The sequence below is a fragment of the Colossoma macropomum genome, unplaced genomic scaffold (assembly GCF_904425465.1).
Source record: "Colossoma macropomum unplaced genomic scaffold, Colossoma_macropomum, whole genome shotgun sequence".
NCBI classification, from domain to species: Eukaryota; Metazoa; Chordata; class Actinopteri; order Characiformes; family Serrasalmidae; genus Colossoma; species Colossoma macropomum.
Genome location: NW_023494805.1, coordinates 2,502,248 through 2,525,365, shown reverse-complemented (window position 1 = coordinate 2,525,365; position 23,118 = coordinate 2,502,248). Strand labels below are relative to the sequence as shown.

General features: G+C 41.8%; 1 protein-coding gene across 1 annotated transcript; it reads left to right on the top strand.

The window, feature by feature from the left end:
* The first annotated feature begins 2,680 nt into the window (after positions 1–2,680).
* Positions 2,681–21,879, top strand: eif2b5 (eukaryotic translation initiation factor 2B, subunit 5 epsilon). The gene is made up of 16 exons (XM_036597439.1): positions 2,681–2,864; positions 5,361–5,485; positions 5,576–5,761; positions 7,258–7,435; positions 8,674–8,754; positions 8,841–8,918; positions 9,840–10,152; positions 10,239–10,384; positions 12,867–13,011; positions 13,138–13,239; positions 15,055–15,162; positions 17,169–17,259; positions 17,779–17,902; positions 19,239–19,364; positions 20,075–20,185; positions 21,376–21,879. Exons 1-16 carry the CDS (start codon positions 2,727–2,729, stop codon positions 21,433–21,435), a joined length of 2,112 nt encoding a protein of 703 aa, XP_036453332.1. The 5' UTR covers positions 2,681–2,726; the 3' UTR covers positions 21,436–21,879.
* Positions 21,880–23,118: the final 1,239 nt, after the last annotated feature.

The following is a 23,118-nucleotide window of genomic DNA, read 5'->3' as shown; positions in this document are numbered from 1 at the left end:
ACAGGTCAGTAACATGACTGGGTATAAAAGAGCATCTCAGAGAGGCGGAGTCTTTCAGAAGTAAAGATGAGGAGGGGTTCACCACTCTGTGAAAGACTGCACCATCAAATAGTGCAACAATTCAAGAATAATGTTTCTCAACATAAAATGGCAAAGAACTTCTGCTTCTCATCATCTACGGTACATAATATTATTAGGAGAGTCAGAGAATCTGGAGAAATCTCTGTATGTAAGGGACAAGACCAAAAACCAGTATTTGCTGGCCGTCATTTTCGGCTGCTCAGGCAGCACTTCATTAAAAACAGACATGATTGTGAACATTTCTGAAAAACATTGTCTGTGAGCACAGCTCGGCGATACATCCACTATTTCAAGTTAAAACTGCACCATGCAAAGAAGAAACCATAAATAAACAGGATGCAGAAACGCTGCCACCTTCTCTGGGCCTGAGTTCATTTAAGCTGGACTAAGGTGAAGTGGAAAAGTGTCCTGTGGCCTGATGAATCAACATTTGAAATTCTTTTTGGAAATCATGGACACTGTGTCCTCCAGGCTAAAGAGGAAACTGACCATCCCGCTTGTTATCAGTGCACAGTTCAAAAGCCAGCACCCATGATGTTATGGGGTGCTCAATTTCCTTAAATAAAAGAGAATGAATTGTTGTGTAAACAGTGACACTCCTGTCCATAAGATCCATATATTGAAAATATGCTCTAAAAACTGTGATGTGTTTCTCTGATTCACAAGAACCAGCACATTTACAGTTATCCACCTATTTAGTCTACAGCAGTTCAGACACGCCCACTCACACTGAAGTTATAGGGATTGTTTCAGCTCTGGACTTTGTTTTTGGATGAGGCACAATGCAAGGTAACCAATCAGAACAGAGTTTGTTTACATATATATATATCACTCCTAAAGGTGCAGTAACAAAAACAGTAGGTAATTTAAGGGGATAAAGAAAGGTTGGGAAATGGTCATGTAGAAATGAATTATGGTCACGTTTTGGTGTGTAAACACACAAATGTTATAAGTGGACCTATGGTGTAGGGTGTAGGGAGTAGGATGTAGGAACCAAGGTGTAGGGAGTAGGATGTATGATGTAAAGAGTATGATATAGGGAGTAGGATGTAGGGTGTAGGTTGAATGGAGTATGATGTGAGGGATATGGTGTATGGTGTAGGGAGTAGATGATAAAGACTAAGGAGTAGGATTGACATAATAGGATGTAGGAAGTAGGATGTATGATGTAGGGAGTATGATATGTTGAGTATGGTACAGGGAGTAGGATGTAGGGTGTAGTGTATGGAGTATGATATGAGGGGTATGGTGTAGGGAGTAGATGGTAAAGGCTAAGGAGTAGGATTGACATAATAGGGTGTAGGGAGCAGGATGTAGGGATGAAGTAGAATGTAGAGTGTAGGGATGGAGTAGAATGTAGGGAGCAGGATGTAGGGTGCAGGGAGCAGGTTGTAGGGAGGGAGTAGAATGTAGGGTGTAGGGAGCATGTTGTAGGGAGGGAGTAGAATGTAGGGTGCAGGGAGCAGGTTGTAGGGAGGGAGTAGAATATAGGGTGTAGGGAGCAGGTTGTATGGAGGGAGTAGGATGTAGGGTGCAGGGAGCAGGTTGTAGGGAGGGAGTAGAATATAGGGTGTAGAATGTAGGGTGTAGGGATGGAGTAGAATGTAGGGCATAGAGAGCAGGATGTAGGGTGCAGGGAGCAGGTTGTATGGAGGGAGTAGAATATAGGGTGTAGAATGTAGGGTGTAGGGATGGAGTAGAATGTAGGGCATAGGGAGCAGGTTGTAGGGAGGGAGTAGAATGTAGGGTGTAAGGAGCAGTTTGTAGGGTGTAGGGAGCAGGTCGTAGGGAGGGAGTAGCATGTAGGGTGTAGGGAGCAGGTTGTAGGGTGCAGGGAGCAGGTTGTAGGGAGGGAGTAGAATATAGGGTGTAGAATGTAGGGTGTAGGGATGGAGTAGAATGTAGGGCATAGGGAGCAGGTTGTAGGGAGGGAGTAGAATGTAGGGTGTAAGGAGCAGTTTGTAGGGTGTAGGGAGCAGGTTGTAGGGAGGGAGTAGAATGTAGGGTGTAGGGAGCAGGTTGTAGGGAGGGAGAAGAATGTAGGGTGTAGGGATGGAGTAGAATGTAGGGTGTAGGGAGCAGGTTGTAGGGAGGGAGTAGAATGTAGGGTGTAGGGAGCAGGTTGTAGGGAGGGAGTAGAATGTAGGGTGTAGGGAGCAGGTTGTAGGGAGGGAGTAGAATGTAGGGTGTAGGGAGCAGGTTGTAGGGAGGGAGTAGAATGTATGGTGTAGGGATGGAGTAGAATGTAGGGCATAGGGAGCAGGATGTAGGGTGCAGGGAGCAGGTTGTAGGGAGGGAGTAGAATGTAGGGTGTAGGGGTATGGTGTAGGGAGTAGGATGTAGAGAGTAGACGGTAAGGACTAAGGAATAGGATGGACATAATAGGGTGTAGGGTATATGAAGTAGTAGGGTGTGGAGAGTAGAAGGTAGGATGTAGCGAGTAAGATGTAGAATGTAGGGAGTAAATGGTAAAGACTAAGGAGTAGGATCGACATAATAGGGTGTAGGGAGCAGGATGTAGATGGTAGGGTGTAGGGTGTAGGGAGTAGGGCTCAGAGCGCCTCTGAATGAGACGCGCCCCCGATGTTGCTGCCGGTTACAGCAGCGTGTCTCAGTCCGCTCTAGCCGCGACCTGGCTGGTGATCATGGCGGGTAAAGCAGGCAAGCAGCGCCGCAGCGGAGCGGAGCAGCCGCAGGACGATGAGCAGCAGCCGCTGCAGGCGGTCCTCATCGCGGACAGCTTCAACCGCAGGTTCTTCCCCATCTCCAAGGACCAGCCGAGGGTGAGACAGACCCGAACACCGCGCTGCTAACTGCCTAGCTTAGCCTAGCCTAGCCTAGCCGTGGGCTGCCGTATGAGTGCGGAGAGCTGCTAACGCTAACTAGCACAACAGCGCTGTACCCTCACTAACTTCACTCTCTGAGGGATTCGGGCTCTGAGAGGCTCGGATTCGGGCCGCTGATGGGTAGAAACGTCTCTCCAGGCTTTTCCGAGAGTTTATTGATTCTGCAGAAGTGCTAAACCTGATATTTCAGTTTAACAGCTCCTTCTGAAGCTCAGTCTCTCAGAGAGTGAAGACAGAAAGAGGGGCAGGTTTAATACTCCGCGGTATTACTGTGGTGTCTTTATTACTGTATTACTGTTTATTATTCTGTTATAGTGACTGATGGTGACCCTAATGGTCCAGTATGTGTGCGTGTCTCTCTGAATGACCACGGGAGCCAAACCCGTGAGGAGCGGTTATCTGACCTGCTCTGCTGCACGCGGGTCTCTGTGCGGAATAAATTCAGTTTAATTTGAATTTCTGAGGCTTATTTTCACCCAGTGACCAACACCATGAACTAAACACACCAACTCAGTGGAGTAAACAACTACTGAGCCCCGGAGGTGGGGCTTATTTTCCATAAAGTGTGGACACGAGTTAAGTTTAACTCGTGGCATCCATGTAGTAATTCGTGGCCCGAAATTATTAATTTGTTGCCTTCATATATTAAATTAATTTGTGGCCTCCATACATTAATTTAATTAGTGGCTTCAATAGATTAATTAGTGGCCTCAGTATATTTTATATATTTCTGGCCCCAATATATTTATATATTTGTGGCTTAAATATATGAATTTCTGGCCTCAGTATATTAGTTTATGGCTTCAATGTATTAATTTGTAACCTAAATATATCTATTTGTGGCTTCAGTATATTAATTAGTGGCCTCCATATTACAACCTTATTTCCAAAAAAGTTAGGACGCTGTCCAGAATGTAAATAAAAATATCATGCAGTGATGTGCAAATCATGTAAATCATATTTTTAAAGGAAAATACTACAAAGGCAACATATCAAATGTTGAAACTGAGAAATTTTATTGTTTTTGAAAAAATATATGCCCATTTTGAATTTGATGGCAACAACATGTTCCAAAAAAGTTAGGACGGGGGTCTGTTTACCACTGTGTTTCGTCACCTCTTCTATTAACAACACCCTGTAAGTGTTTGGGAACTGAGGAGACGCTGCTGTAGTTTAGAAAGTGAAATGTTTTCCCATTTTTGTTTGATACAGGATTTCAGCTGCTCAACAGTTCAGGGTCTCCTTTGTCATATTTTTCATTTAATAATGCGCCAAATGTTTTCAGTGGTGACAGATCTGGACTGCAGACAGGTCAGTTTAGCACCTGGACTCTTTTAATACGGAGCAGTGCTGTTGTAACATATGCAGAATGTGGTTTTACGTTGTCTTGCTGAAATAATCAGGCCTTCCCTGAAAAAGACGTCGTCTGGATGGCAGCATATGTTGCCAAAACATGTATATATCGTTCAGCATTAATGGTGCCTTCACAGATGTGCATGTCACCCATGCCATGTGCACTAATGCACCCCCCTATACCGTCATGAATACTGGCTTTTGGACTGTGCACTGATAACAAGCTGAGAGGTCTTTAGCCCGGAGGACACAGTGTCCATGATTTCCAAAAAGAATTTCACATGTTGATTTGTCACTTCCCCTCAGTCCATTTTAAATGAGCTCAGGCCCAGAGAAGGTGGCAGCGTTTCTGCATCCTGTTTATATTTGGTTTCTTCTTTGCGTTTTAGAGTTTAACTTGCATTTGTGGATGCAGTGATGAACTGTGTTCACAGACAGTGTTTTCAGAAGTGTTTCTGAGCCCATGCAGTGATTTCCACTACAGAATCATGTCTGTTTATAATGCAGTGCTGCCTGAGGGCCCAAAGATCACAGCCAGCAAATACTGGTTTTTGGCCTTGTCCCTTACAAACAGAGATTTCTCCAGATTCTCTGAATCTTTTAATGTTATTATGTAGCAGAGATGATGAAAAGCAGAAGTTCTTTGCTATTTCATGTTGAGAAACGTTTTTCTTGAATTGTTGCACTATTTGATCGTGCAGTCTTTCACAGAGTGGTGAACCCCTCCTCATCCTTACTTCTGAAAGACTCAGCCTCTCTGAGATGCTCTTTATACCCAGTCATGTTACTGACCTGTTGTCAATCAACCACCAGGTGTCTAAGCATTACATGACTTTACCCGCCTTTTGTTGTCCCCATCCCAAGTTTCTTGAAACGTGTTGTTGGCATCAAATTCAAAATGGGCAAACAATGAAGTTTCTCAGTTTCAATATTTGATGTGTTGTCTTTGTACTATTTTCAATTAAACATTTGTATTGATTTGTCCAGATCCAGGCTGAGGTAGCAGTTCAGTGAGACTGTTTAGAGCTCCGCCAGGTGGCGTCCATCACTGTTTCAGCCGCGTTTGTCTCTCCTCCTCAGGCTCTGCTGCCGCTGGCCAACGTCTGCATGATCGACTACACGTTAGAGTTCCTGACCTCCACAGGGGTGCAGGAGACGTTCATCTTCTGCTGCTGGATGTCCAACAAGATAAAAGACCACCTGCTGTGAGACCCCGTGATTTATCAGCGTTCATCAGTGTCGCTTCTGTTACCGCGGACTCCCATGATTCAGTGCTGTCGTTGTGTTTTTTGCAGAAAGTCCAAATGGTGCCGCCCCACGTCTCCGAACACGGTCCACATCATCACCTCTGACCTCTACCGCTCCCTCGGGGACGTCCTGAGGGACGTGGACGCCAAGTGTTTGGTCCGTTCGGATTTCGTGCTGGTCTACGGGGACGTGGTGTCCAACATCGACCTGTCCCAGGCCCTTCAGGAGCACAAGTGAGGGAATTCGGGGCCCAGAGGGTTTTGAGTCGTTGTTTGGGGGAAAAGGGGTCATTTTCTTTCATATTCTATGTATGAAGTTTTAGCTACTTATCTATGTGAAATAGTTTGCTACTTTTTCTGGAAGGAATAGTTGTTTCAGTCAAATTTGATATTTAAATTTGTGAGACATTATTCAAAAGAATTCTTGAAAACCACTCACCCCCCAAAAACAAAACCAAAGAAATGATCCACATAGGATGATGTGCAGTGCCTCACAGAGTCTGTGTGAGCTGAGAGTAAAATTATGTTGATGGACGACTCTGAACTGTCTGCCTTTAGATGCAGCAGAAGTCTTTCTGCTTCCTTTACTGGACGTAAGACGCTGCTCTGCGCTGCACACATCGCATGATTCTTGAATATGAGAACGTACAATTTTGTGGGGACCCAAATTGGCTCATCAAAAATTCTTAATTTATAGACAATTTTTTTTTACCTTTTGATGGCTGTGTGACTCACCCCTAGTATAAAGCCTCCTGGTAGTGTTCGAGTTTTGACCATGTACTCTTACGAACACCATAACTTGTAGTTTTTTTTTTGTTGATAAATGTTTTGTTTAAATGTTCTTACACTGTGAAATGTTGATGGTTCAAAGTCAGCCTCCTTTGTTGCACACACTGAAATATTATTATAAAGCTAGAAGTGGAAAGTTGGTGCATTAGTTTGAAGGTGGTTTGACAAAACCATCTAATAATGTTAATAAAGTTAAAAGTTAAAGTGGTGCACTAAAGCACTGCTGATTATCTCTAATAACTTAATTGGGTTTATACAGTAATTCCAAGTAGTTACTGTAGTGTTGCTGTGAGGTTACTGTGGCCTTCTGGTTTGCAGTTAGGGCGTTGCTTGGTGGTTCTTAGGTGGTTATTAAGGTGTTTGTAGGTGGCTATGGTATCCCAGTCGGTTGCTAAGCTTTTGCTAGGCAATTGCTTTACTATTCCAGGTGTTGCTGGCTGTTCCTGTGCTATCCCAGGTGGTTGCTAAGGCGTTGTTAGGCCATTGCTGTGTTATCGCATTTGGTTGCTAAGGCGTTGTTAGGCCATTGCTGTGGTATCCCATTTGGTTGCTAAGATGTTGTTAGGCTATTGCTGTGGTATCCCATTTGGTTGCTAAGGCGTTGTTAGGCCATTGCTGTGGTATCCCAGGTGGTTGCTAAGGTGTTGTTAGGCATCTAGTAAGATGGTGACAAGAACAGTGTCTAAAAGCATTGGTCTACAGAGTGAACTGACTGTGGTGGATTGAAAGGTAGAGCAGGGGTGGCGAACTCCAGTCCTGGAGAGTCCTGCACTTTCCCTCCAGGCCTGCGGTTCTCCACCCCTGAGGTAGAGATTAGAACATTCCTTGTTGTATTCCTATGGAATAACAATTGTTTTTGTATGAACACTGTAAGTGATCCAATAACACAAACATCTTAAATCTTCTCCTTCTCTCCGTCTTGTCTGCTGCCCTCTTTTCAGACTCCGCCGCAAGCTGGAGAAGAACATCTCGGTGATGACCATGATCTTCAAGGAGTCCTCGCCCGGCCACAGGACGCGCTGTGATGAGGACGACATCATCGTTGCCGTGGACAGCAAGAGCAAACGTGTGCTTCACTACCAGAGGACTCAGGGCCTGAAGAAGCTCCAGTTTCCCATGGTATCCAACACTGATCCACTACTGAACTTACAGATAACTGAACATAAACTTGTACAACCTGAACTCCGCACTGAACTGCACAGACTGAACACCGTACAGGGGGCAGAATGAGTTGCACTTATATACACAAGTGTTGAAAAGTCTAAAATTACTGCAGTCAATCAATTATTAATAATTAATTAATGTAAAACATTATTTTCCAAATAAACATATAAAATCTTTTTATACTACTGGTCTTTGACTTCTACTGAGCTTTCTAAAAAATATAAAAAAAATTTCAGAGCTGTAGAAGATTATACAATGACTGAGAAAGCAGTGGAACCTCATAAAATTAACCTCCAGAATGAAGGTCTAATAAAATTAATATCAGGATGAAGTTCTAACAAAATGTACACCCAGAAGTTATTTTATATATTGAATAAACCTATTAAAGTTCTTACTGAAGTTTAGGATCACATAACATCAGAGTGAACAACACAGTAAGTAATGTAGCTGACGTTGCTGCTGTGAGTCTGACCAGTTGCTGTCGCAAACATTCGCAAACAGGACAAAACAATACTGACCTGTTGATTCTGTGAAACAGCAAAAATATGTAACCCATCTGTCAAGCAGGAGCAGCTTCCTCATCCGTTTTCATGGCAGCTCTCAGTGAAGCTGAAGTCAGCTTCTTTTTCGCCAGCTTCTTGTTCAAATTTTCCCGTTCCACTTTAAAAGGTGCAGGAACTGGACTACAATCAGGTGCCTCAGCTGCTTGTTTGAATTTTCCCGTTCCACCTTAAAATTATGTAGCAGATAAGACTACGTTGTGGCGCCCCAGCTTCTTGTTTGAATTGTCCCGTTCCACCTTAAGCGGTGCACGCATGTTATGTGAGTGGTCACTGTCTGCAGGAGGCAAAACAAAACGTAGGACGGGCGACTTTTTCACAGGGCGGGACCTAACATGCACGCTCATCCAGACCGGCTATGAAAACAAAACACACAGAAGCTCAGATTACACACACACAGAGGGGCGTGGCTATTCTCTGCTCAGGATGCCATTACTGCACTATGTCTTTACAGGAAATAGTTGTTTGCTGCTATATTAGTCTTTAAAATGTCGTATGTTTCACCTAAAACAATAAGTAATGTTTAGGTAATTGTATATAAATTCTGTTTGGTTCTGTTTGGCTGTGATGCGTATCGTTGTATCGTTGCTGTACTGAAATGATAACACCGTAAACTAACCCTTACCGTTTCAGAACATCTTCCACAGCGGCAGTGACGAGTTCGAAATCCATCACGATCTGCTGGACTGTCACATCAGCATCTGTTCTCCGCAGGTGAGTGTTCAGTGATGAGCTTTGTGTCTGAGCTGCTACAGAGTCACGTCAGGAGTGAAGTGACCGTGTTGACGGTTGTTTTTCAGGTGGCTCAGCTGTTCACTGACAACTTCGACTACCAGACGAGGAACGACTTTGTTCGGGGCATTCTCGTCAACGAGGAGGTCAGCACGTCAACACCCGTCCTGTTACGCTCTCCTGGTTTCACCTCAGAGCTTCTGTTCCACCTTAAATGGTGCAGTCCTTACATTATTGCACCTGCACCGTTTAAGGTGGAACAGAAAATTCAAAAATTCGTGTAAGGACTTTTGTTCGATGATGTTGGGTTTAATCGTCCGGTTCAGTCCAAAAGCTTTTCTTGCTGCTCTGGAATATCAGCCAGCTGCTCTCCACACTTCTGAGGATAATTGAAACACCCAGTAATTGGACGTATAATAATTGGACGACCAGGCCACACAGAGCAGAGAGGAACGTATTTAAACTGCACCTTATACACTTATACAGAGTATAAAACAAGCTCAGATGTAAAGTGGTTTTTGAGCGACTCAAAAAACCTGGTTATATAGAATCTAAAACATGGTCCCGTTCCCCCCCCCCACCACTGACAGGTTTGCAGCTATTTTTAAGACAGTAAAGTTATCAAGACAGTATTTGCTCTTCAGCACGACTCAGCAATGTTCAAACGGCCTCAGCAACTTGCTCAGGGTTGTCAGGTTGGGCAAGATCCCCCAAAATAACATTTGCTACTTTCTATGACAGTAATTATACATCAGTGATTTTTTTTAGCAATTTTATTTTTTAATTTTAAGCATAATATATTTACTAATTAACCTACAATAAAATTGCTAAAAAAAAATTTAATAACAAATAAAATTTCTTTTTCATTTAACCATTACAGCGAAACACACAGCTTTCATTATTCTTATAGAATATCTGAGACAATATTTGGTAGAATATTTAAAATATTGGCATATATATTTGACAGTTGAAGCTGTAGGTAATTGTGTGAATTTGATTTTGATTTTTTTCCAAGCGATAGGCTTCAAAAGCCGTCCCGCTGTAACTGTTCCTTGTCTTCCTGCCAGATTTTGGGGAATCAGATCCACATGTACGTGAGTAAGGACGGCTACGGGGCGCGCGTCTCCAACCTGCTGATGTACGACTCGGTGTCATCAGACCTCATCCGCCGCTGGGTCTACCCCATCACGCCGGAGGCCAACTTCTCAGACGCCAAGGGGCGGAGCTGCACGCACTCCCGCCACAACGTGTACCGTGAGCCGGGCGTCAGCCTGGGACACGGCAGCCTGATGGAGGAGAATGTGCTGATTGGCCGAAACACCGTGATCGGGGCCAACTGCAGCATATCCAACACCGTCATCGGGGCCAACTGTGTCATCGGTACCACCTCCTTCTGAATTACACTGTAATATACTGTCTTTTTCTTGGCGCTCACTCTGATTGGCTCTTCTCTCTCCGTTTCCTAGGGGACGGAGTGGTGTTGGACCGGGCGTATATATGGAACAACGTCCGCATCGGCAACGGCGTGACGGTCTGTCAGTCGCTGATCTGTGATGGTGTGGAGGTGAAAGACGGCGTCACGCTGAACGAACAGTGTGTGCTCGCTTACGATGTAAGAACCTTTCAGTGTGAGACCCTTGCAGTGTGAGACCCTTTCACTGTAAGAACCTTTCAGTGTGAGACTCTTTCACTGTAAGAACCTTTCAGTGTAAGAACCTTTCAGTGTGAGACTCTTTCACTGTAATATCCTTTCACTGTAAGAACCTTTCAGTGTGAGACCCTTTCACTGTAAGAACCTTTCACTGTAAGAACCTTTCAGTGTGAGACTCTTTCACTGTAAGAACCTTTCAGTGTGAGACCCTTTCACTGTAAGAACCTTTCAGTGTAAGAACCTTTCAGTGTGAGACCCTTTCACTGTAAGAACCTTTCAGTGTGAGACTCTTTCACTGTAATATCCTTTTACTGTAAGAACCTTTCAGTGTGAGACCCTTTCACTGTAGTACCCTTTCAGTGTGAGACCCTTTCACTGTAATACACTTTCAGTGTGAGACCTTTTCACTGTAATACCCTTTCAGTGTGAGACCCTTTCATTGTAAGAACATTTCACTGTGAGACTCTTTCACTGTAAGAACCTTTCAGTGTGAGACCCTTTCACTGTAAGAACCTTTCAGTGTGAGACCCTTTCACTGTAAGAACCTTTCAGTGTGAGACCCTTTCACTGTAAGAACCTTTCAGTGTGAGACCCTTTCACTGTAAGAACCTTTCAGTGTGAGAACCTTTGAACAGGAAAACAGTTATGGGTGTTGATACTTGTAGTTCGGTTCTGTCGGTCTGGATCAAAGCAGAAAATAATGTTGTTGGGTTTTAGTCCTGGTTCACTCAGAGTTCACACCAACATATTTAACATCAGACCAAACAGAGATCAGTAACAGTTCGACTGACTGGGCAGATTTAATGACGTACAGTAACTGTGTTAATGTCCACTGAACTGTGTGAATCACATTGTTTTCTATTCTGTCTGGGCTTGTTGGATTTGTTTATGTCTTGTGATATTACGAAACTCCCTCCGTTACCGCGGTTACGATGCAGAGCAGGTGAAATCCCTGTAACAGCCTCATGTGTCTCACTGATTCACAGAACAGAGAACCTCGGCATGTTAACACAGAATATAGTTTATGTGGGAAGCCCGATGTGTTTATGGAGTATTTTATAACGATTTACATTTAAATTTACAGCATTTAGCAGACGCTCTTATCCAGAGCTACTTTGTTGTCCTCTCAGAGAAAATACACCGATCAGGCATAACATCATGACCACCTCCTTGTTTCTACGCTCATTGTCCATTTTATCAGCTCCACTTACTGTATAGGTGCACTTTGTAGTTCTACAGTTACAGACTGTAGTCCATCTGTTTCTCTGATACTTTGTTAGCCCCCTTTTACCCTCTTCTTCAGTGGTCTGGACCCCCATGGACCCTCACAGAGCAGGTACTGTTTGGGTGGTGGGTCATTCTCAGCACTGCAGTAACACTGACGTGGTGGTGGTGTTAGTGTGTGTTGTGCTGGTCTGAGTGGATCAGACACAGCAGTGCTGCTGGAGTTTTTAAACACTGTGTCCACTCACTGTCCACTCTATTAGACACTCCTACCTTATCAGTCCACCTTGTAGATGTAAAGTCAGAGACGATAGCTCATCTGCTGCTGCACAGTTTGTGTTGGTCATCCTCGAGTCCTTCATCAGTGGTCACAGGACGCTGCCCACAGGACGCTTTTGGCTGGATGTTTTTGGTTGGTGGACTATTCTCAGTCCAGCAGTAACGTGACATATTTTGAGAAAAATACATAAAATGTGCTGCAACGTTTTTTTCCTTAATGTGTTAAATTCAGTTAAACAGAAATAGTGCATTAAAATGAATTAAGAATAAACAATGTGTTCGCTGTAGAGGAGATATCAGCTTATTTTACATTTATTAAATCAACAACATGGAACTTGACCATGCAGCTGTTTATACAACTGTTTGCATGCAACTGTTTATACAGTAAATATGTTTGATACTGTGGCCACAGATTCTTAAATATGGCCACAAGGTTCAGGTGGCCAGTAGTGTTTTTATGTGGTAAAATATTAAAAATAACAAATACTATTTGAATTATTGTGTATTGCCCAAACTTTTGCATACCACTGTACTTATTCTTCAAGTGTGGATGCAAAGCAAACAACTAGTAGTTATGATTTGGTGACTGTTTTGGCTTCGGTTCTGTTTTTGAGAACCATCAATGCGGGTCATGTACAGGTTTAAGCGTAAGATTAAGCCTAAACCTAAACTAAAACATATTTACAATAGTGATCGATTCAGTAGTGAAATATAAACAGAATTAATCAGTGTTTTGGTGTGAAATGATTCATTGTAGAGTAACAGAACAGCCTGTGAGGGAGAGAGAGAGGCTGGAAAATGACCATGTAAATATCAATGGTGACCCAAAACTACACAGACATTGACTTCAGAGGAGATACAATAACAAATACAGGAAATGATCCTTTAGAATGTGTTAGTAAGTCCAGGTGGTCTAATCCTGACTCCACCTCGTCTGCAGGTTGTGGTGGGACCCAATATTTCTCTCCCGGAGGGCACCGTGGTGTCCATGCACCACCCGGACGAGGAAGACGAGGCGGATGACGATGAGTTTTTGAGTGACGATAACGATGTTTCGCTGAATAAAGACAAGACCAAACAGAAAGGTAATCACACCACCGCTGAACCAGAGCACTCACTGCAGCCTTTAATAGACATGAAAAAATTGATAAATCATCAGTAAAAACATATATATATATTGATATATCTTGATATTTTGGTATTTCATTTAGCGTTCAGCCCGGCGGAGGTGGGCTCTGAGGGGCGGGGCTACCTGTGGAAAACCAGCAGTCTGGATGACACAGAGGATGATGTGTTAGCACAGTGCATCTGGGGTAAGACACGTACACTGGGGCTGGTTGTCTCAGCTGTACAAGTTTAAACAAGGTTGAAGCACATATACAAACATCAGGACAGTGTTTTAATTCACCTGTCACACCTGGGTCAGCTTAATTAGGAAGGGCTTAATAATTAAGTCATGACCTTAAACAGGTATGTATCCAATTTGAATCAGTTATGAATTAGGTATGAATTCAGTATCAGTCAGTTGTTAAATGGATATGTATCCGGTATAATTCAGCTATATATCGGCTACCTGTGGTGTATAAATCAGTTATTAATTTGGTATGTATCCAGTATTAGTCTGGTATATATCTGGTATGAATCATTTATTAATCAGATGTGTATCCTTTATGGATGAGTTATGAATCAGTTATCTATAAAGCATGAATCAGCTATTAATTAGGAAGGTATCCAGTATTGATCTGCTATAGATTCAATATGAATCAAGTGTCTATCCACTATGAATGCTATGAATCAGTTATCTATGAGGTGTGAATCAGTTATGAATCAGGTGTGTATTCACTGTATATCTGTTATAAATCAGTTGTCTATGAAACGTGAATCAGTTATTAATTAGGAACGTATCCAGTATTAACCGGGTATTCGGTATGAATCAGGTGTATATCCACTATGAATCAGTTATGAATTGCGTATCTATGAGGTATGAATCAGTTATTAATTTGGTGTGTATCCAGTATAAATCAGTCATATATCTGGTATGAATCGTTAATGAATCAAGTGTGTATCCTTTGTGAATCAGTTTACAATGAGTCAGTTATTAATTAGGAATATATCCCGTATTAATCAGGTATATGTTCGGTACGAATCAGGTGTATATCCACTATATATTAGTTATGAATCAGTTACCTGTGGTGTATGAATCAGTTATCAATTGGGTATGTATCCAGTATGAATCAGGCATATATCTGATATGAATCGTTTATGAATCAGGTGTGTATCCATTATGGATCAGTGACGAATCAGTTAAGGCCATGAAGGACAAGTTATTAATTTTTCAGTGTCTGAAATCAACACAAAACATCTGTTTAATGGAAAATTATGCAAAAGCCTCAACAACAAAATCAAATGTATATGCTTTTCCACCGTTTACAGGCTTTAACTTCTGTTCGGCGCTGCTGCCATGGTAACGCTGAATGATGGCGCATGCACAGTGGAAAAAAACACATGAATGCCGATCTGAGCGTCAGATTAAGGTCACATGGCCACAAATTGGATACGAATCCGATCTAGGGCCACATATGAAAGTGACTCAGTTCGGATATGAAAAGATTAGATTTGTGTCCACACAGCTCTGAAAACATCAGATCTGAGTCACATCAGGGCAAAAAATCAGATTTGTACCACTTCAACCTGGTAATGTGAGCGTAGCCTAACATTCACACAAACAACCCAAACTCACCTGAGCTGCCTCACATCTCTTTCTCATGAGTGTCTAAAGGGACTAAAGGAGATATTAGTGAGGAGATTAGATATAAGATATTACACTTATAATGAAGGAGAAAGATTTAAGCAAAATAGGTGAAAAAACTCCTTAAAAGCTACAGAGAAAAATGTGGCTCCTAACAACCACCTGGAAGAGCTGGTAGACAACAAAACTGCCCCCATCAGATAAAACAGCACTTAAAGCTCTCATCTTTGAGAGAGAGGAGAAAATCAGGCCCCACTCTTGATTCATAACTGATTCAGATATTTATCAGATTCATACTGGATGAACACCCAACACATACATACCTGTTTAAGGCCTTGAGTTAATTGTTAAGCTTGTTTTGTTGCTGCTGTGTTTTCAGGTCTGGTGCTGAAACCTGACACTGACAGTGAGACCGAGAGCGAGGCCAGCGAAGGGTCACAAGATGCCGGGAGCCGCCCGGTGTCGCCCGAACTGGACGACGTCCGAGGTACAGAAACGTCTGAAGTCCCGTTGTAGCTAGATTAGTTAGAAGGTCCTGGTGTTTAGGTCACTATCACCAAGACTGATGTGTGTAGTCTTGTGTAGGAGTGAAAGGTTAATCGATTTATATCGAAATCACAATTTTCAAATCGCAAGAGCTGCCGTTTTTTTTAAATTATAGCCTCTTAAAAAATATAGTTCTTCAAGGTTCTTTAAAAAAATGGTTCTTTAGTAACAATCTGCGGCCTTTCTACATAGAACAATGAATACTCAGACCCATTTACATGCTTGAAGGGTTCTTTGCTTGGTAAACCGGTTCTTCAGATTGGAGAATGTGTTGATTATGGTTCTATACAGAGCCAAAAGCTTGTTACAATGGAAGACCATTTTGGTCCTTTAGAGAACTTTTTTTGCAAAAAGGTTCTATATAGAACCATATACAACACGTTCTCCATCAATCTGAAGAACCATTTCACCATGTAGAAAACTTATGCATGCAAATGGGTCGTTGTGTGTTTATGGTTCTATACAGAATCACCGTCTTTACTAAAGAACCTTTGAAGAACCATCTTTTTTAAGTATGTGCAGTAGCAAAAACACTGTTTTAAGCTTTAAGTGTGGAAATTGAGTCTAGTAATCAGGTACTATGTATCATGGGTACTATGTACTATGTACCATGATTAGGAGTCGAGCCTCAAGCCAGAGAATGCGGATATTCTGGTATTCTTGGCCAAAATAAATCAGGGCTGAATCTCAATTTATAAATCATATTTTAAATATCGTTCTCAATATTAGTCGGGAAAAATCACAATCACAAAAAACTAAAAATCAACAAAAATGGGGATGCGTATTTTTCTTTGGACAGTGACTATATAGGAAATTAATAGATACTATATTTGTGAAATGATGAACATTTATACACTAATGTTAACGTCTGAGCAATAAAAATTATAGTAAGTGAAACAAAGAAAACACAGATATATAGACACCAACACACAAGGAAAACAACTATAGTACAGATATTAAAGGGTATTTTATACATCTTTTGTACATTTCTCGTCCACTGGCTTGATAAGGTTGATAAGGACTGACTGTTTGCCCCTGCTGGTCCATCTTAAAACCACCCAGATTACTGTCCTGCATACAAGCTCTAACCAGTTTTTAATCTCCTCAAACAGATTTTAAATTTACACAGACTTTTAATATAAATATTACAAACAACCAAGAGAAAAAAAGGCTGGATATAAAATGATTTTATAGAAAACGTTGCTGACGCTGAGCTGGATTAAAATTATTTACTAAACTAATACTGATGTACCTAAATTATACTAAGTATAACTAAATAAAAGAAGGAAGGAAAAATCAGTAAATTGGACTGTGAGGGGAAAATGAGTGAATTTTGTCTAATACTCTGCTTAAACAGCTTTGCCGACAGTGGCCCACTATCCTCATGCTATCAGAGATTTTAAAGAACCCTTTTTTGCCACATGTGAAGCCTGTTCTGTATTCATTGCCACTAAATCTTGAAAATTGACTTCTAAGTAAGAAATTTAGGAGGATGAAGATTGACGAGTTGAATATGGATGAACCTCTGTGAAAAGCTGTGAAATAATTCTTAACCTGCTCTGGAATATTCCCATCAACGGGAATGTATCTTATAAATAAAAACACCTATGAGAAATATTAATATCATAAATAGTAAGAATAATAATAAATAATAAGCAGATGATATAGATAAGCTGCCAGATCTACTTTGGCAGATTAAATTTCTGGTAATACAAATATAATTGAAACAGTATCTCAGGGTTTCTTTACTGTACTTCTTCTTGTCTGTGTGAAGCTGTTGTGTTAAAGCAGTAGAACACCGGAGGTGCTGCGTTATGGTTAGGAACACTAATCCAGCTCCAGTAGGGCTTTCCCTCACCTTTAAAGGGTAAAAATGGGCAGATCTTCACTGTGTGTCACAGTGAGACCGCAGGCTGAGCTCTAACCTTCTGATCTCCACCGCCTCAGTGTTTCAGAACGAGGTGCTGGGCACTTTGCAGAGGGGCCTGGAGGAAAACATCGGCTGTGATAATCTGGTCCTGGAGATTAACTCACTGAAGTACGTCAGAGCTCCACCTCTCACATCACTGCTACACATATACAGACTGTACCTGCGTTCACTTAAACTAAATCGGGTATTAACCCTTAAAAATCACACTCAGCAAAGCGTTTCTCACTCTTAGCTCACGAGAAAAACGAGAAAAAGTATAGCTTTTAAACTTTCATTCGTGTTTACAAGTAGAAAAGTAGATATTTTGAAGATTTTAACTGGATGAACAGCTATTGTAAAAACATCTTTCACATTTTTGCTGCTTTTGTCCCATTTTGACTTCAAAACAAGCAGAAAAAGTCTAGACTCTAACATGCCCATACGGAATATAAAGTAAATATAAATGCAGTTTACTTTATAACGATATTGTTTATTATGTAAATATATTACATATAAATAACGGTATAAATGTGAACATATAGCAGTATAAATAGCCGTAGACGTCTAAGGGTTAGCAGGGGTGATCCTGTCTGTGCTCTGAGCAGCCGCAACAGTAGCAGTGGTGTAATGTGGGCTCTTTGCTGGCAGGTACGCCTACAACATCTCGCTGAAGGAGGTCATGCAGGTGCTCACCAGAGTGGTGCTGGAGTTTCCCTTCCAGCAGCAAGGAGCTCAGATCAGCCCGGCGCAGTACTCCACCCTGCTGCTGCCTGTGAGTGCATGGCTTCTGCTGCTGAATCACTCTTTTTGTTCACTGGTAGTTAATTGAACTGCTGTTATAGTTAAATTTTCATTAGTTTTTGTTTTAGTCTGAAGTCCAAGTGAGTTAAAAGTCCAGAATATGAGTCTGACTTTGAACCTATTTTGTAGAATGTGTAGTTACACAATACATCAATTCTGTCTCTATGTTGGTTGATGTTGTGGATCAATTATGTTGTTAAATTTGAAATAGCATTCAGTTATGTCATGAAATTAAAGCGGTGGTGATGTCTGTGAAATAGGGTGACCTCAGGTATACAGAGAGGGTTTTGGGAGAAAAACATAAACACAATATAGTTTTCTTTGCTGCTGTTAATGCTGAAGAAAGAACTCTGCTTTGGGACGAATGTGGAGTCATCTGAGCAAAATCTAGTGTAAACTGGTCAACGACTCAATCTGACAGATTCCTGCAACAGCCAATGAAAACTGAGAGCGTGAAAGAAGAAAATACAGCAAGTAAACAAAGAAAAATGGTGGAAAGTCTCTCGCATGTGGAGCTGAATTTGAGGCACAATCGAGTTTATGTAGATTTAAAACTCTAATAAATACCTCACTGATCACATTTTTAAATCCATGATTGTCATTTAAACGTTTTCCTGCGGCTTCTTTACTGTTTCAGCGCAAAACAGCTGCAGCAGCTCACATTTGTTTATTTGCATCTCCGAGTAACAGGAGAACGCGAGAGCTCTCGTGAGTTCTCATGAATTCAGTATGTTCGGTTCAGCAACAGCTGAAAAGTTGAGTAGTGTGTGATCCTTAATCGTTTAGTGTGGATCCCCAATATTTCAGTCACCCAAAAAAATCTGCAAAAGCCAGTCTGACTGTGTGAGACGCCCACTCTTTTATAATCTGTTACGAGTGCCTTGCTGCTGTAGCACTGTGAATTCCCCCGTTATGGTACTAATAAAGGATCTCATCTTAAATTTTAGTCCAGAAACAAACGCAGTCTCGAACCAGAGTCCAACAAAATTCTGTCCAAACTAAAAAAAAATACCAACCAACCACTAAGAATTTTGTAAAGCACCACGTCTGGCACTATTATACTTGTATTACTGAAAACTTGGTAAGTTTGAGGTTAAGAAGTTGGACAGTTGCCAGCTGACAGCCATATCGGTCAGTTTAACTAAAACTACTGTAGTGTTTAATGTCTGAATATTAAATAACACGTATCTGAGAGAATTTCAGTCTCAGCTCTGTTGACAGGTTTCATGTTGGCCTCCCACTCTGTCCACTGTCCACCGTCCAGTTTGAGCCTCTAATGACCGAGTTTCTCTGTGTTCTCTGTGCAGCTGCTGAAGAAGTGGGCTCCTGTCTTTAAGAACTACGTGAAGCGTGAGCAGGACCACATGGACTGCCTCGCCTCTCTGGAGGAGGTGTTCCTGGAGCACGACTCGCAGTGGCCTGCGCTGGTCAAGGTCAGTTCTACTCTAAACCAGGGCTGCTCTAAATGAGGCAGAGCTGGCCTGCCAGAAAGTTAGAGCAGATGTGTCAAACTGAACCACTAAAAGGGCCACATTAAAAAAATCTCAACAAATCCGTGGGTCAGAAGATCTTTTATTTTTAAATAACGTTTTGCTAAAAGCCGAAAAGTCGCCAAAACATCATCAAAGTTTACATTTACATTTATGTCATTTGGGAGACGGTCTTATTCAGAGTGACTCACAGTTAGATCACTTTACACAGGTAGGTGAAGGCAGTGTTAGGAGTCTTGCCCAAGGACTCTTATAAGTATAGGGTGCTTACTAGATGGGGGATTGAACCCCAGTCTACAGTGTAGAAGGCAGAGGTGTTACCAACTACACTATACTTAATATATAAAATAAATGCACTAGGAGTAAACCTTGATGTGTGTATGTGTGTATATACACCGATCAGGCATAACATTCTGACCACCTCCTTGTTTCTACGCTCATTGTCCATTTTATCAGCTCCACTTACTATATAGGTGCACTTTGTAGTTCTACAGTTACAGACTGTAGTCCATCTGTTTCTCTGATACTTTGTTAGCCCCCTTTTACCCTGTTCTTCAGTGGTCATAATGTTATGCCTGATCGTTGCCTGAGTGTTTTTCATGTTTATGTTGGCTGAACTGCAGCTGAAATGCAGCTAATGTGTTTGGTGACAGGTGCTGATGACCGTGTACGAGCTGGACATCCTGGAGGAGGACACAATCATGCGCTGGTTCTCTCAGAAGGTCACCACAGAAAAGAGCCGGCAGCTGCGCAAGAACCAAGGGGGTGAGTACGGGTGGGGGTCAAGGCTCAAATGTGATATATAACTCATCATCATCATCATCATTAACCGCTTAATCCAGATAGTCATGTATCACTACCGTGACCCTATGTATCTATAATAACTATACAACTATATATTTTCAGTTTTGAATATTCTATCAGATATAATCTCTCATATCCTAAAAGACTACGGAAAGTGCAAGAATAGGCCTATATCAGAAATGTGTGTGTATGTATATATATATATATATAATGTATATGTGTGTGTGTGTGTGTGTGTGTGTGTGTTATAGATAGATGAGTAAAGAGTGCCAAGAATTGTGGAGGAAATTGTATTTACTTGATATGGTGCTTACATAAGTTTTTTTTCTACATATTATATCCTAGTTTCTTTGCATCTAGCAAAAAAAAGTTTACAGTTCTTATACAGTAGTGTGCGAAAGTTTGTGCGCCCTGTCAAATTCCATGTTGTTGATTTTCTAAGACTGAATAAGTGAACACATCCTCTACAGAGAGCATGCTTTACAGTTACTGTTTATATGCTGAATTTTACATATTTCCTGGAAAAAATAAACATAAAATGTGCCATAACCTTCGCTCCGGCCACATTGTATGTTTAATGTATTATTTTTTCCAATATGTTAAACAAATAAATAGAAATTGTGTATTGAAATGTGCAGACGTGTGTTCACTGTTGAGAATGTGTTCACTTACTTACCCTTGGCTTTGTTTACACAGCAGGTAAAAGTGGCCCAAATCTGATCTTTTTCTCCGTATGTGGCACAGATGTGTCTGTGTGTCAGTGTGAACAGATAAACACACTGAATCTGACATTTTCAATTCTGATACGTATCCGATCTGCGGCAATGCAACTCAGTCTGAACAGCCAGACTGGAATCCATGCAGTCCAGACTCATCTAAAACCCTCCGTGTTTAAAGAGATTTCTAAAGAAATGTCCGATCGCGGCCGCAGGAGAACGAGGCTGCAGCATCAAAGAACAGTTAAAAGTCTGAAAGCGAAGCTTAAAGAATCTGAGGACGCGAACCAAAGAAGTGACCGTGCCCTTTTTACGGCTCCAACACATTCTGGGTGATGAGCCCAGCTGTCAGTCAGTGAAGCTTCATGATGGCTCGTTAACCGTTTTTATAGTTAATGATTTTCTGAGTGTCATTTGTTTTCTGCTGTTCGCAGCTGCTGAAGTTCATCCAGTGGCTGCAGGAGGCTGAGGAGTCTTCAGGTGGAGACGAGTGAAGGTCAGCAGGGACGTGGTCACCAGGGCTTTATGCTTTCAGACACAGCTACACTAAACACAGCAGACCTGCCCATCTCGTCGGACCACCGCTGCACCAGCCGAGCCCGTTCCAGCCCACAGCTCAGACCTGGCTGGTTCTTTCACATCATCACAACACGGATCATCTTCAGATGGTTATGTTTAAACACTGTAGCAGTGAGTGTGACTCTGCTGTGTCTGTCTGCTGGTCATCTTCCCTTGGGAGACGCCACTGACCCTCTGACCTTACGGTGATGGACCTGTTTGGACATTTTTTTTATTTTGTTTTTCAGGCTCCATTTGAGAGTCGCGCTGTGGAGCGACTCGGCTTTGCTGAGTTTCTGCTGTGTGAAAAAGGATTGGTTGGTCATGCATTTTTGCTCGATGGCTGTAAAACATATTTAAAGGCTGAAATGAAACACTGAGAGACCCTGTTTGTTGTTTCTGAGGTCACCGGCAGGTCATGTGCTTTCAGCACTGCTCTAAAAGCTACAGCGCTACAGTCATTAATTCGCTTTTTCTATACCGACTCGGCGTTTATGCAGTAAGAGTGTGCATTATGACCAATTTTCATATTCAGGTATCTGTGGGAGTTGATGAAGAGATATCCAGGTAATCATAGGGAAGAAAAAAAATGAACAAAAAGAGGAAAAATTAACAATAAAAAGGGGCCACAAGGGCCAAAAGTACACTAGTGAAAAATGGTTCTATATAGAACCATGAACACTCAAAGAACTCTTTGCATGATTAAAGCCTTTGCATGATTACTGTTACAATGTCAAGCTTATATACAATAGAAGAAACATTTTTTGTGCTACATAGAACCCTTTTCAAAAAAAGTTCTACATAGTACCGTATACAGCACATTCTCCATCAATCTGAAGAACCATTTCACCATGCAGAGAACCCTTTAATCATGCAAATCATGCAGACCCCTTGAAGAACCATATTTTTTAGGAGTGTAGTGTAGAGCTTAATTTTTCAGTGATAGCAGGTGGAGGTGAAAAATTTAAAAACATTTTATTATTCAAAAATAGCTGAAGTTTTGTGTTGGATGAGTAGCAGAAACTGCCCTTTCAATGAGCTGATGAGCTAAAGAGCTCACACTGAGTGAGACACATTTTCTACTTGAGGTCAGAGAACTATATTTTGTTTCTGGACTGAGCTAAAACTAGCTAGAGTAGTTAAACTAGTTAGTGTGATAAAGTGATAAATATCTGTCTTTTCAGTCACATCTTCAAAAACGTGTCCTTGGCAACCATCACGATGAGGTACGTGTTTAGTAGTAGTAGTAAAGTGTAATAAACTCACTCAGAAAAGGATAAAAACTCAAATTTAAACACACAAACACACATTAACTAAGCTGCTTATCTTTCTTGGTCGTGGGGGGGTGCTGGAGCCTATCCCAGCAGTCATTGGGTGGAAGGCAGGATACATCCTGGACAGGTCGCTAGTCCAGGACAGACACGCACACACACACACACACCTAGGGGCAGTTCAGCATCTCCAGTCGGCCTGACCGCGTGTCTTCAGACTGTGGGAGGAAACCCACACAGACACGGGGAGAACATGCAGACTCCACACAGAGAGGACTCTGGTCACCCGGCAGGAGAATCGAACCCAGACCCTTCTTGCTGTGAGGTGACAATGCAGCACCATCGACG